At 36.1% G+C, this 14,912-nt stretch overlaps 1 protein-coding gene across 1 annotated transcript in view; it reads left to right on the forward strand.

Moving 5' to 3' along the window:
- The window catches only part of LOC117577919 (chitin deacetylase 1), a 50,674-nt gene extending 36,645 nt beyond the window's left edge, over nt 1-14,029 (forward strand). Inside the window, exons 6-8 of the mRNA XM_034262916.2 lie at nt 5,063-5,282; nt 7,084-7,469; nt 13,331-14,029. Coding sequence (XP_034118807.1) covers nt 5,063-5,282; nt 7,084-7,469; nt 13,331-13,664 — 940 coding nt within the window. The 3' untranslated portion in view covers nt 13,665-14,029. The remainder of the gene's footprint in view (nt 1-5,062; nt 5,283-7,083; nt 7,470-13,330) is intronic.
- Nucleotides 14,030-14,912: the final 883 nt, after the last annotated feature.

Here is a 14,912-nt window from a genome sequence, read left to right on the forward strand (position 1 = left end):
AGCGCGTGTTAAGCTCAAGCAATTCTTTGAGTATTTCAGATAAGCTTTAAGACTTGAACTTTTAGCTAAATGTATATATACATATATATATATATTATATATTATATTTTAATTATTAGTACTCATTTTTTTATTTTATAAATTCTATGTTAAGTGCTTTGCATTTAACACAAATGAGATTTTACATTGAAATACACATTTTGATCTACGGATTCAATAATTTATTGTTAATTCGAATAAAAGATGCAAATTAAATGAGATTTTTCTTTGAAAAATGTTTTATACTTGAAGCTAAGCAAATAATTTGTGATAAAAATTCAACAATATGTTTAGATTAGTTTACCAAAATAAGATTTTTAATAGACATATATTTTTGCTTTTTATGCTAAATAATTTAAGCTTCGAGTTTATTCAAAAGAAAAACTATCGACTTAATGCATTTATGAACTGCTGAATAATTGTTTAAATTAATAATAGAACAAATTTTATTATAATTTATAAGCTTTACTTTTTTATTATTGATTTCCACTAATAAATATTCTAAATTTAAATTTACTATTTTAAATTCCCTCGCAATTGAAAGCATCAAGTCAAATGTAAATGTGGAAAGCGATTTAACAGTTTGTGAAGACTTTTCGCTTGGCCCTCAAGCAGCTGGTGGTTGTTTAAGCACTTTTTAGGCCACATACGTTATTCAGTTATTCACTCTATCTTTCTCTCTCTGTCCCACTATCCCACTATCTCTGTCTGTCTTCCTTGCTCTCTCTCTCATTGCCATACTGCTGCTCAATGCTAACATTTTCTAATCGTTGAGATTACATGTGTTTCTCCCTTTTTAAATGCAAATTGAACTTGTTAGCAGTCGCAGCAGAGCAGAGGCCAAACCACTCAACACACACATACACACACATACACACACACACACACATATGTATGTGTAGGTGTGTTTATTGTTTGCAGGGACTATTAAAGAAAAATGTGCTCAAATTTAAGGAGCAAGCTGCAAACAGTGAAAAAACAACGAGAATTAAAAAAGTGATCGAAATAAAAGCCTGGGCAATGGGAACAATGGGTGTGGCCCTTGTCCGGTGCAACGTTGCGTATGAGTGTTGTCATAAACAATGGCAAAGGGAATGAGGGGACGAGGCTAGAACTGCATTTGTCTCTTGACACTCGCGACAAGGCCAAAAGGAAATACATCAAACGTCACTCTGTGTGTTTTACGTCGCTCTCTCTCTCTCCCTCTCTCTCTCTCTCTCTCTCTCTGTTTTGTTTTGTCAGTTATTTTGAGCACTTGCTTTGCGTCTTTTACACATGTGTCTGTGTGTGTGTGTGTGTGTGTGAACGTTTCTGTTTGCTTCGTTCGCCGTGTTAATTGCTGCTGACATTTTGTGCCCCAGCAGCTTTTGGGCTACACCTAGCTAGCAATGCCAGTGCCACACCCACATCGACACCCACCGCCCAACGCATTGCCACAATGTTGTTGTTTTTCTAGTCGTTGTTGTTGCGTCAGCGTCTTTCGGCCTTGGCTACAAGTGCAGCAATGGCAGCAGCTTCTGGTTGTAGTTATAGCCTGGCTCAGTTCTCGTCCAGCTGTTTGTCTAACAATTGAAATGTCATGCAATAAATCTACCTCACACTCACACTCACTCACACACACACACACAGAGTCAGGCTGCGTTTATTGTCGACACACACACACACATACATTTGAAGTGTGTGCATATGTGTGAATGTGTGTTTGTGTGTTTGTGTGTGTGTTCTCAGCCTGTGCTTTTCAACAACTTTTCACATTTCCACATTTTTGCATGAACTTTTTGACGATGTCAGATAGTTTGTGCCCCGCCATTGTGCAAGCTACTGCGTGTATGTGTTTGTGTTTGTGTGTGTGTCTTTGTGTGCGTGTGTGTTCTTGGTTGGGGCGTTTCGCCTCCTTGGGTACGTCATTCTATAGGCCAAAGTGCGTCAGCAACGCATTCATTATTTTTACTTTGCGTTTATTTTTGAATACTTTTTCGTATTTTTTTTTGTTTTTTAATTTCTATACCTTGTAAACACAAATTGCAGCTGCTAGGTAGGTTGTGCTTAACTCAATCGATCATTCTTTCCAATTTTATATTTATTTGTTAAACAGCTCAACAACTATATATTAAATTTCTTTCTTTTGTAAGCTATGCTTTTAAATAAGTTTTCTTTTTAATGGGTATCTGGCAAGTCGTGCTGTGGCCTGCACATCATGCTTACTTGTCCTTTTTGGCGTTGTTTTGTTTTCGTTTTCGTTTGTGAGCAACTGCAGCAGTAACAGCAGCAGAAGCAGAAGGCAGCAGGCCAAAACTTTGACTTTAGGGCGTAATTTCATTGCGAAATATTTGCGCAGTTTGTTTGCCCAAAACTAAAGCACACACACACACACACATAGGCAGTGAGGCAGATTCATCCATCCGCCTGTGCCGTCTGACAGAAATGTTTAATAAATATACATGCAATTCTTTTTTTTTTATATATATACAGAAGCTACTGCATATGAAACAAGCTAACAAAAACAAAAAAAAATGCAACAGACAAAAAACATTCATAATTTTATTTTCATTTTTTTGCTTTAAATTTACGTTTTGTTTTTATATTTTTAATTCTTGTTGCTAGCCTTTTACTTTTTTTTGCCAAAAACTATTTGTGCACAAGCAAAAATTCCCCATTAAGAAATTTATTTCACACACACACACACACACACATAGGAAAGCAGTTATGTGTGCTGCTTGTACTTTGCATAACTGGCGCATTTCACGCTGCATACTTTCAGGCGCAACTTGCAACTGAGTAGCAAACTCTGCATGTGTGTGTGTGTGTGTTGCTCGTGTTGTTGTTGTTGATGTTGCCGGAATGCCCTTTTTGCCAGACACATTCCACATGACAAGTGGCAACTACTTGGCTTTTGATTTACAGCATTCTTTTTATTAAATGCAATCCAATCGCTGAGGTTCAATTATCATGCATTTAAATTCGATTTTGCTCTTCACTTTTGTCATCGTTGCTATCTTTGAATGATGAGATGATCATATTATAATCATATTATAATACTATTCAAATTATTCGGAGTTTCCTTTGAACTTCAATTTTGATCTTCGATTAGCGTATCAATAATTACTTTAGTCATCTTTTGATGATCACTTTATATTTTCGACTTTTATTTACAACATTCTTTTTATTACTTTTGCTACCTTTTACAATACTGTATGTCGAGTATTCGGTGTTTCACTTCTGCCTCTATTTTTTCCTACTCTATCATTTTTTCTTTCTTTTACTGCTCAGTTATTGCTCTCAGCGCTTTGTAGTTTGAGAGCGAACTGTAAATGTACTTCTAATTGGCAAAAAGCTAGAGTATTCTAACATATGTACATATCTATTGCTTGTCAGTGTCGGTAGTCATAGAAGCTAGTTTTAAATTTCATAAAGTTTGCTGCTGCTGCTGCTCTCTCTATGCATCAATTTATCTATGTTTGCCTTTGTATGTCTTTGCGTTGTGTTCATCAAATTTGTATTAGCATTGTGGCGAAATACACGTATTTTATGCATAGACCAAAGAAAACAAAACTCTGCTCGACTGCGATTTACACTTACTAAAGTCGAAATAAAAAAGAACATCTTGTCATCATCAATAGATATCATACATAAAATATAAAAGAACATACGTGACAGAACAAAAATAATTGATCTTAGCATTTTCTATAAAAGTTTTATGGATATAGAAAATCTTAAATAATTCTAACTAAATATTAGAGAAGAAATCAAAGTTCTGCATATATTTGAATGTCTCTTTCTCAGAGTAAAATTAAAATTCTTCTGTTATAACAAAAATTTAAAGACAAAACAAGACAGGGAAAAATTTTTTTTTCTACATTTCCTATAAGATTTTTATAATACAAAAAAAATCTTGAAAAATTTCAACTAAATATTATATGGGAATTAATAATTATTTCAGAGTCAATTCATAAAATAAGTTAATGAAAGTAATGAATGTATGTATTTCAATATTTCCCAGAAAAGTTGGTATGCAATATGAAAAAAAACTTGAACGTTTCTTGGAAATTCTGTATTAATTTCTGTAGCACTTCTAGAAGTAATTCATAAGGTAGACAAATGCAATTATTTTGCAATAAATAAATAAGAGGTTTTGTACAATAAAAGTTCTGCTTTTATTTTTATAGTAATTTCTCAGTGTTAATTCCTAAAATTGAATTTTAATTGTTTTGCAATAATAATAACTATATAAAATAAAATTGATAGCAGTATAAAAAGCTTGCAGCATAATATCAAATATACATGCAAATAAAAATGCAATTCTTGCTTTACTCGAGCTAGACTTAACTCTACAGTTGATCTTCGTACATCATTTGGATGACTGTGCACAACTTTGTTATACCCTTTATTACCCAGAGGATATAAAAAGTCGCAAAACTTTAATATTACACAATGCACACGCAGAATGTGTGTATGGATGTGTGTGAATGCGTGTGTGTGTGTATCGTAGATATAAATGAAAATGTTTTTAGTTATAATGGTTACTTTTTGCTGTAGTTCAACAGCTTCGAGGCGTTGGCATTGCGTATACGACGCATATACATATACATTTATATGTACATATATGCAGTTAGCATTGTTCGAGTTCACTTTTTTGTAAGCTGCTTTACATTGCCATTCAGTTCTTTATTTTTTTTTTGCCACACTGATTTCTTGCTTCGTAAAAAGTGAATGTCGCTTTAAAGCGAAGAGCAAATGTAATATACTCGAATGTTGTTGATGAGAGAGAGAAAGAGAGAGAGAGAGTTGAAATGTGAAAAGCGATTTCGGTTTGATTGCCGTTGATATTGTTGATTCATTTGACCTTTAGCCATTTATTAAGTACTCCCTTTATGGCCAGTATTTGATTTACTTGTTTGGCTCCTTTTCCAAGAGAGAAAACACAGAAAGAGTGAGAGAGAAAGAGAGAGAGAGAACCAACACTTAATTGTCGTTTCTGTTGTCTATTTGATTTTTATTGTTTCTTTTTTGTTGTTTTTTGCAGCAACTATCAGCAGATCCAGCATCTGGGCTATGCCGGACACGAGATTGCAACCGAGAGCATTTCACAGCAACTGGGACTGCAGGACAAGGGCTACGAGGAGTGGGTGGGCGAAATGATTGGCATGCGTGAAATTCTGCGTCACTTTGCGAATGTGTCCGTGAACGATGTGGTTGGCATGCGTGCTCCATTCCTGAAGCCAGGACGCAATACTCAATACAAGGTGAGTTCCCCCGCTATTTTCCCCTGCCCCCACATTTCTCCCTTTAAACACTGACACACACACACACGCATTCAGACAATTGAACGTTGCGTTGTAGCTGATAGTTTGGTAGGCGTGTTGCTGACAACTGGGGCGTGGCATTATCGTAGCATTCAATACAAGTAAAATGCACGTTCCACTCTCAACAACAACAACAACAACAACAACAGCACCAGCAACAACAAAAATGGATACGTAATTGATTGCCAATTATCAACTGTAGAATTTCAAGACGAGCATTTAAGCAATGTATAATTAAGCAAAATTATGAAACGAAAATGCGCAGCCTGCAATTACCTTATATAGTAAATATTTTAATACACATACTTGAGCAAAGAATTGAGTACAAATTTCAGCAAAAAATTCGATGCAAAATGCAAAATTCAGTCGTAAAAAGCAGCAAAGTACTTAAAAGTTCAAAAGTTGATTTATTTCTTTAGTGTTTACCTATTTATTTTCGTGGCTAATCTTACACCTACAACTATAACATTTTTAACTTATATTAAATGCTTTAATATATAAATTAATTTATGTTAAAATTAATTTAATACAAGTCAAGAAATGTTTTTAATATCTTCAAATATTATAATGATTCGAATTTCTATAAATTTATAAATTAAATACATAAATTTGTAATAACATTATGTTATAATGAATTTAATTTCAATTGATTCATAAATGTATAATATCATAACAACAAAACGCAACTAAATAAAGGTTAGTTTGATATATTTGAATAGCATCAGTTAAATACATTAAGTGATGATATCTATTTCTCTAAAAACTAACTTTTATTAATTCAGAATTATATATTTAAATATTATCAACCAAAATCCTTATTTATTTCGTTAAATTTCCATTTAAACAGAATTATATATTATTTTTAGCTTTTTAAACTTGCAATGCTCATTAGTTCAACCATTTTCCACAGTCTAGACCTTAACACAAATAATTGTGCAATTTAAAATTGGTAGGCTGCATGGAAAAGTAGGAAAATTGTAGCACACCCACACACCCACACACACATACACACGCACACATAGCAATACAGAGACAGCAACTGAAGCAGACAGAGGCTGTCTCTGCTTGACATGACAAGACATCAATGTCATAACACATTCGATTACAATACAACGAGATTCGAGTGCGCAAAACCTTCGTCGCACCCCTCAATCAAAACTACCCCAACGAATCATCATCATTAGCATCATCGTCATCATCGAGGTTGTTGTCATCAGCATTATCAATATCATCATTGTCATCATCTCGTTATGGTTTTGTAGTCGTGTTTAAAATCATATCAATATCAGATCATTTTACACACATAATGGGCTAAAATGACTTTGACAACCGAACTGTCGGAGTCACTCACCGACTGACGGAATCGCGCAATGGGCGTGCCATTGTGCGTGTCTCTACATGTCTCTGCACGTTTCACTCTTGCGTGTTAAATAACATGTAATGTATGTGTCGCACCTTCCACTCGCTGCTGTTGTGAAAGTGTGTTGGGCAATAAAGCGATGATGAATGGCTAATGAGCTTGTTTGGTAGAATGTTTGGATTAAGTTGCCTGTTGACGCCTTCCCACACACACACACACACACACATACGCATACGCAAATGCTACAAATTATCATGATAAACCTAAAGTGTCGCATTATAATATCAAAAGGCACAAGAGTAACCCAGTCACAATTACCTTATTGTTACACAGATTGTTTTGTTTGCGATTATGCCACATTGTTGCTGTTCTCATTCACAGGTGTTGGAGGACTTTAACTACATCTACGACAGCTCCATCACTGTGCCACCAGTACCAGTGCCTGTCTGGCCATACACATTGGACTACAAGATCTCGCATGAGTGCAAGAGCGGCACCTGCCCATCGCGCACCTTCCCCGGCGTTTGGGAAGTCCCACTGAATACGCATTATGTGGAGGGCTTTGAGGGCGGTCACTGTCCCTACATGGATCAGTGTGTGCTCCACAATCTCGATGAGAACGAGGTGTTCGACTGGCTGCAGGAAGATTTCTCGCGTTACTACGAGCAGAACAAGGCACCCTACATGATGCCCTTCCACACCAACTGGTTCCAGACCAAACCTCTGGAGAATGGTCTGCACAAGTTCCTCGACTGGGCTCTCGAATTGTAAGTAAAGTTTCCTTGCAATATATTGTATATTATACCCACATTCATCTGGCTTAATGGTTTCAAGTTATGAAATGAACATCAAGCAAGCAAAAGTGCCACTAAGTCAACTGCTTTCTAGTTATCCCAATAAGTATGCTATACTTTTTGTTTGCTTAGTTTTCACCAAATAAGCGACTTTATAGAATTTGTAGGTTAGCTAATTTTCAGTATAAGGTATAGTTTATATATTTCTCTCTTATTACTATTTTTTTATTTATTTTTATATTACACTTTCGAGTAAGAAAATGGTTTTTAGGCGAGGCGAAATGTGTTCCTAAGTAAATTTTTGAATCTTAGAACTTTACCCAAATAAGTATGCTACATATTTTTAAACAACTTTCCACATAGTATTTTCTTCATAGTCATTTTAGTTAAACTTATTTGGTATATATGTATTTATTCAACATAATTTATATAGTATAACTAAAATTATTATTTATATATTTTTTTCTTATTATTAATTTTTTTTTGGTTATTTCATTTTTTTACATTAACTTTGGATAATTAATTATACATATTGTACATCTAATTTTCTATTTGCCATGATATTATATTACTGCATTTATTATCATTATAGCTAGCTTTCTGCTATCTTAAGCCAGTCGTACCTTAAGCACAAACAATAAAACACATCACACTAGGTCATATATATTTATTTTTGTGAAAGTATTTACCAAAAAAAAAAATGAAAGAAACGAAAAGAAAAGAAAGAAAAACTGAGTGAAATCATTGCGAAAATGTAATCGAAAGAAGGCCTCGCAGTTAACTTTTGCCCGAAAAAAAAAAAGAAAATTTGGAAGCGAGAATCCAACAGATTTCACTTGCCAACAGATTCTCAAGGATTCACAAAACTTTTGTAACTAGTTTTGCTTGTTCGATTTTCTTTTATGTGTGCGTGTGGGTGAGTTGTCGAATGGAGGCAAAGTATATCTTTAAGGTCACCGGCAATAATAAACACTTGGGTTTGATCTACCACATAAGTAGTTTTGATGAAGCGTAATTTTGTGCCACATATTTGCATCATAGTTCAAAATTTGAAGCTGAGACTCTCTCAATTTTTCATAAATGTATTTCTATGCTCTGGCTTTTTTTTTGTGTGTAGTTTGTATAGTTGGTGTTTTCTTAATTGAAAGCCAACTTTAGTAGCAGGCACAACACACACCCACATACACACACATGGACAGCTGGCGTTTCCTGCAGTGCGCTTCCGATTGCCGCTGGCAAGTTTTATATTCAATTAAAAGAAAGCAAAAAAAAAAAACAAGTCGAGAAAAGAAGAGGCAAAGCTGATGGAAAAAAAATGAGAAAACAGTGCAAGAGAGGCAGAGAGAAAGAGAGATGGAACAAAGCTAGAGGATGAAAACGCAAAAGCGCAAAAGTAGCAACAGTAGCTTCAGCTTCAGCTTCAGCGCAACGGCAACGGCAACAAAATTGGCAATTGCTATAAAAATTGCTTGAACAAGCGGCATATGTTGCAGGCAGCCAAGCGGCCAAGTGGATGGCTCCACGACTCAACTCAACTCAACTCGACTCGACTCGACTCGATTCGCCTCGTGTCTGGAACAGGTTGATGCGATGCGATGCGATGCGCCCTCGACATCGACATCGCCGTCAGTCAACCATATGCACAACTCTCGACGGTATCCCGAATCTCAGGCAAAACACAATGGCGACGCTGTGGTCAGCATTTAACAAAAAGAAAAAAACACACACACACACACACTCACACAGAGAAAAAGAGAAAAATGCTGGAAAAGCGGAAGAAGAGATGGCAGGGGAAAATCGCACGTTTTAATGAGAAAAGTTTAATTTTGTTAAACTTTCATTTTGAAAAATATCAGCGGCAGCAGCAGCGGCATTGAGAGAGCAGCAGCAGCAGCAGCATCGACGTCGGCAGCAGGTTGAGCTGTCGCTTGTCCAGAGCCACAGCAGCTCCAGCCTCAGTCTCAGTCTCAGCCTCAGACGCCATCCCCGCCAGGAGCTGGCAAAAGAAAATGAGTAGCGGGCCAAAGCGTAGGGCCATGGCTAACTAAAAGCCATGTTAAAACGCACAAAAACAACATGCGAGAATGAGACACACACTGAAGTACTATGGGGTATAAGCAGAATTTTGCTGGCAGAATATGTATTTATTAACAACTTTCAAGTGAAGCTTAATTTGCTTTTGTTGCTAACTTAGTAAATAATCATATTTTGGCGATATAGTTTTCTATGACAATAATAAAGTCATAACAATGATTATTTTATAAGTAAAAAATACTATTTTGTAAATTAATTTTATATGTCTCTTTTTATAGATTTATTCATATGTCCTAATACCGATAATACACTATTATATTTTTGTATTTATATGTGTTAATACCTATGAAATTCTAATTTTATATATTTATTTCATATGTATTAATACCAATAAAAAACTATTTTTTGTGTGTCTTATGGGTATTATAACATAAACAAATTTAAATATTGTATTTTTCGATTATGTTTTATCGCTGAAATCCTATTTCTATATTTATTTGCTATGTCTTTAATACCATTTATTATTTGAAGTAACAGTGTAAGCTTCATAACAGAGAAGCAGCATAACAACCTTTGAATATTTTCATTAAAATACCAGCACAATTTCTTGATTCGCCTCCATTGTCCACTGTGGTGGGGCATAACGAGTGGTTTGAGGCGGAATCAAAGTGCCACCAGCGTGGAGCGTGGCCAGAACAGGGGATGGGGCACGGGGCAGGGACAGAGGCAGGGGCACAAAACTTCCGTAATGAAGTTATGCTGATAGCATCGCACTTTGTCAGCACCGCCCATTACATTCATCTCTGGGCATCTGCAAAAACCCAACATCGGCATCGGCATTGGAGGGCGGCATACATATAGAACTCTGTCCATATAGAGAATACATATGTACTCCGTATAGTATGGGGCAAATGATGTGGCCATGCGGCAAGTGGCAAGTGGCAAGCTGCAAGCAGCAAGCACGCTGCTTATCAAAGCGTGCAACGTAGCAGAAAGCTCGCATTTAATATCAGCATTATTTTGTATGTAATTTTTAATGAAATCTAAATACAGCTAAACAAATGCAATGCAGCAGAAATATGGCACTTTCTCCCCTTTTCCATCCCTTCATTTACCTCTTCCACGCTCACTTGCCACACTAAAGAATCGGCCAAGCAAATCAACTGACAGTCGCTTAAGAAACTGCACTTGAAACTTTTCGATTTACACCGTAAATTGTCATTAGGGATAAGCGAGAGACAAATAGAGTTGAAGTGGGGTAAAGACAGAAGGGAAGCAAGAGACAGGAAAGAAAAAGTAAAGAAATTTAAAAGAATAAATGCGGCGAAAATAAATTCTGCAATTACTCGTCATTTTTACATCGATAATTAATTCAACATTAATTATATATTATTCCTATTATTCATTACAACACATATTTAACTACCATATTCAATTATTTATTATCAACTGTGATTAAATAGAAAATTTGCAAGCATTTGCATTCGTTGTTGTTGTTGTTTTTGCAACTTGTGCTTAACAAAACGCACTTAATTTGATTCGAGCAATTAGTAGTTCTTATCAATTAAAACCAGTTTTGTTTTCCACAACAGTTTTGCTTTGAAAACGTAACAAAATTTGCGTAGCTCAACAGGGACTGAAGTGGGTTAAAGTTGACGCTCTGCTTAATTATTTCATAAACTAATGATAGACTAGTCGTTAGATTCGAACTTGCCACCTCTTTCACTTTCTCCATTGACACGCTGTCCCTCTCTCTCTCTCACGCTCTTTTTGTCTCTGTCTCTCTATCTCATCTGCATGTGACACAACTGTGATAGAAGTTTGTCGTATGCAGTTGCCAGCCATTATGATCGTTGCACTTCGGACCCTCTTTTTGCACACTGACAAATGTTTCTCTATATATCTGTGTGACTGTAGAGGTGTGCGTGTATGAGGTGTGTGTGTGTGGGTGTGTGGCAAGTGCCAAAAGCGCTGCAAGAGTTTTGTGGAGGCTGAAGCCGAAGCTGAAGCTTAAGCTAAACTGAATAGCAGCAGCTGCAAAACTATTTCTCGCACAATTGTACGAAGTTTTTAATTAGTGTGAATGACTTTCAACATTGAGCTGGTGTCGGCGCTCCAAGTTGAAGCTGGGAGGAGGGCTGGGGAGAAAATTGTAGCTCCAGCAAACCGGAAACAGGAGCTGAGACGAAGACTGAGAAGGAGACGAAGGCGTTTCAACTGCTTGCATGAAATGCTTGAAAATGCGTGCCACGATGATGAAATGCTTGGTGGACTACACGCCACAATGGTGTGAGTAACAAAGCCAGAGAGAGATAGAGATACCATAAAGAAAGGAAGAGAGAGAGAGAGCGAGAGAAAAGGGCCGCAAAGTTTTCTTTTGCATTAACTTGCTTGCGTAATGGCTGCTCTCGTTATTGTTGTTCTTACTTTGCTTTTTTCCTCCGACACCTGCGAGCAGATAACATTGGGAAACTCTGCATATGTGAACGAACCAACGAACGAACGAATGAGCAAACCAAACGATCCCAGGTTTCAGTCAATTTGGTTATTGCTATTTAAGCAAACTCCTTAACTGACTACTTTCAGTTAAGAAAACTCCATAGAAATCTGTTTCGTTTTTCGAGAATCGAATAGCAAACATTCAATATTATTATGTGCTTAACAGTTGATAGTCTGTTTTCTTTATTTATATTTTCTTTATTTATTCATAGGCTTAAGCTTATTAATTAAAGCACTAACCTTCGTCATTCTAAAGTGACAGCATTTGTTATTTTTCCACGCAGATCAAGTTTGTTTCAAATTTTTGCCACGCCCACTTCCGCCCCCGCAAATCAAAAAAAAACGAATAACAAGCGTAATTTTAAAGCTAAGGTTGTGAATTTTATATATATAATAATAATAACTATATTAGTTATGATTCCTGAAAATTTTGTTGCGATCAGATAAAAATTGTTGAAGATATTAAAGAAATACTTTTGTATGGGCAAAAACGCCTACTTACTAGGGGTCTGAGTTGCTTTGGCCGACAATCTGGTATATTATGCGTCTATGGTATATTTTGAATGCGGTACTATATCGATATACCACATATACCATTTGGTATTTTTTTAGTATACTTGCAGTATAATCGGTATATTTTGAGAATAATACCGCAAAATATATTGCTTTTAATCCAATTGGGTAGCGGATATCTCATATCTTTCTTACTTGTTTCTATGTATCTTAGATATTTAAGTCACTATTCAAACTATTTTTAAAATGTTAAATTGCACTCTTATATATATTCGTACAATATTAAGTTCATTTTCTACTCGATCTCTCTTTAAGTCTCTTGTTTAAGGTCAAAAAAAGAAAGAAGTTTTAGGAACAAGAATATAAAGTAAACTACTTTATATATAATACAATTTTAGCCATTTTATAACATTTGCGAAATGAATTTCCTACATAAAAATATGAATGACAAGAAATACAAGAAATTTTATAGATTCTTTAATCGCTTTATTAAAAAATATTTATTTTATTTCATTTAAAATGAAACTCAATCTTTTTCAATAAATTGAAAATGCATTTATGAACACAAAAATTGAAAAAAAAAACTTTTACCTTTATATGAAAATATATTTAGCAATAAAGTACAATAAAAAATGGAAAATTTGATAAATATAGATCAAAATATTACTAAAATATTAATTTGTTATACATTGTTTACCACTTTATTGAATATCAGTTCATTAAAATTGAAACTTGACCGTTTTCAAACTAATTTCTCACTAATACATTGTCGTTTGTTATTCTTGCAGACCCGACGTCTACATCCTCACCGTCACCCAGATGCTGCAGTACATGACCGACCCCAAGGAGCTGCGCGACGTTAACCAGATCGAGTCGTGGAAGTGCGACAAGAACATCGCCGTGGCGCCCAAGCCATGCAACATTTGGCAGACTTGCGCCTTGCCCTTCAAGATACCCGAACAGAATGTGACCGACACTCGCTACATGGAGACGTGCCGCGAGTGCCCCAATGTCTATCCCTGGCTGGGCGATGCTGGCGGTACGGGTATTTCGGGACGGGACAACTACATCTTCTCGGGTTCAAGCCCTAATGAAGACGGCGCAGAGGAAGCTTCCAAATAGAAAAAGCGAGAGACTTTCGTTCTTTCCCTCTGACTGACTCGCTGTCTTTCTCTCTCTCTATTCTATTCTCTGAATGAATGTTATCCACTTTTCCACACACACACACACACACACACACTCTTTTTTCCGACTTTTTTAAATTGTTTTCTCGATTTTCCCATTAATTTCCCGCACTTGTACACGTCATGATGATGCAATAATGAGCTATTCTATTCCCTTTTTGTATTTGTTTTGCTTTTTTTTTTTTTTGATTTCTTGTACTGTTTTCCCACAACTTTTGTAGTTTGTAAGTGAAATTGTGTCAAACTGTTCTTAGTTTTAAAATATATATTCTTTGTATGAATAAATCAAACAAATTTTTTTAATCGACCAAGTTTATTATTCCATTGAAGGCTGTTTGCAACTTCTTCTCATTCTTTTTTTTCGGCGGCTAAAACTCATCAATAACCACATCAAACATTCCCATAGGAGAACAAAAAAAAACATATCCATGATCCGTTGTGTGGCGCCTTAGTTACTTAGAGAGTGAGTGCAACAAAATTGCATGCATTATTCAAGGCAGTTAACTGAGCCAAAAGCAGAGCATTCGTGTGTTCACCTGCCTCACTCTCTCTCGCTGTCTCACTCGCTCGCTCGGCCTTCGAGTGCCATCGAAAAGTGCAATCTGCAACTTTTGCCAGCGAAATCAACTATGACCATGTATTTAAAACCGAAATTAGACGCGACGGCACCGAAGGCAGCGCCCAAAGGTCGCCGGCAACAGCAACAAACACAAACACAACAACAACAACAACATCAGCAATACAACAACAACAAAAATCGGACAAAACTTTTACAATTTTAGCCAGGGGAAAAACACGTGCAAAGCGTCAAAGAGAACATGCAATGAGGATGATGAGCGCGACAACGCAGTTGAGGTGCATAAACCACACACACACACATACAGTGCAACACCCTCACTCACACACACACACACACACACAGATAAAGAGAGAATGTGACACAGAGAGACGACAGGCGAATAGCTTTAAGAACGACAAACAACATCCGACGCCATTATCGCGCTTTCCACGTGTGCGTTTGTGTGTGTGTGTGTCTCTGTGCCAGAGGGAGATAGAAAGTGAGAGTGTTTGATATGCCCTGTAGAAAAGATATTCAAAAAGGGTAGCTCAGTTATCAAGCAGCTAAATAAGTGAAAATCACTGTTAAATTAATGTAAAAGCGTATTATGAAAAATTAAAATATGCA

This window comes from Drosophila albomicans, chromosome X (assembly GCF_009650485.2).
Source record: "Drosophila albomicans strain 15112-1751.03 chromosome X, ASM965048v2, whole genome shotgun sequence".
In the NCBI taxonomy this organism is placed as follows: Eukaryota; Metazoa; Arthropoda; class Insecta; order Diptera; family Drosophilidae; genus Drosophila; species Drosophila albomicans.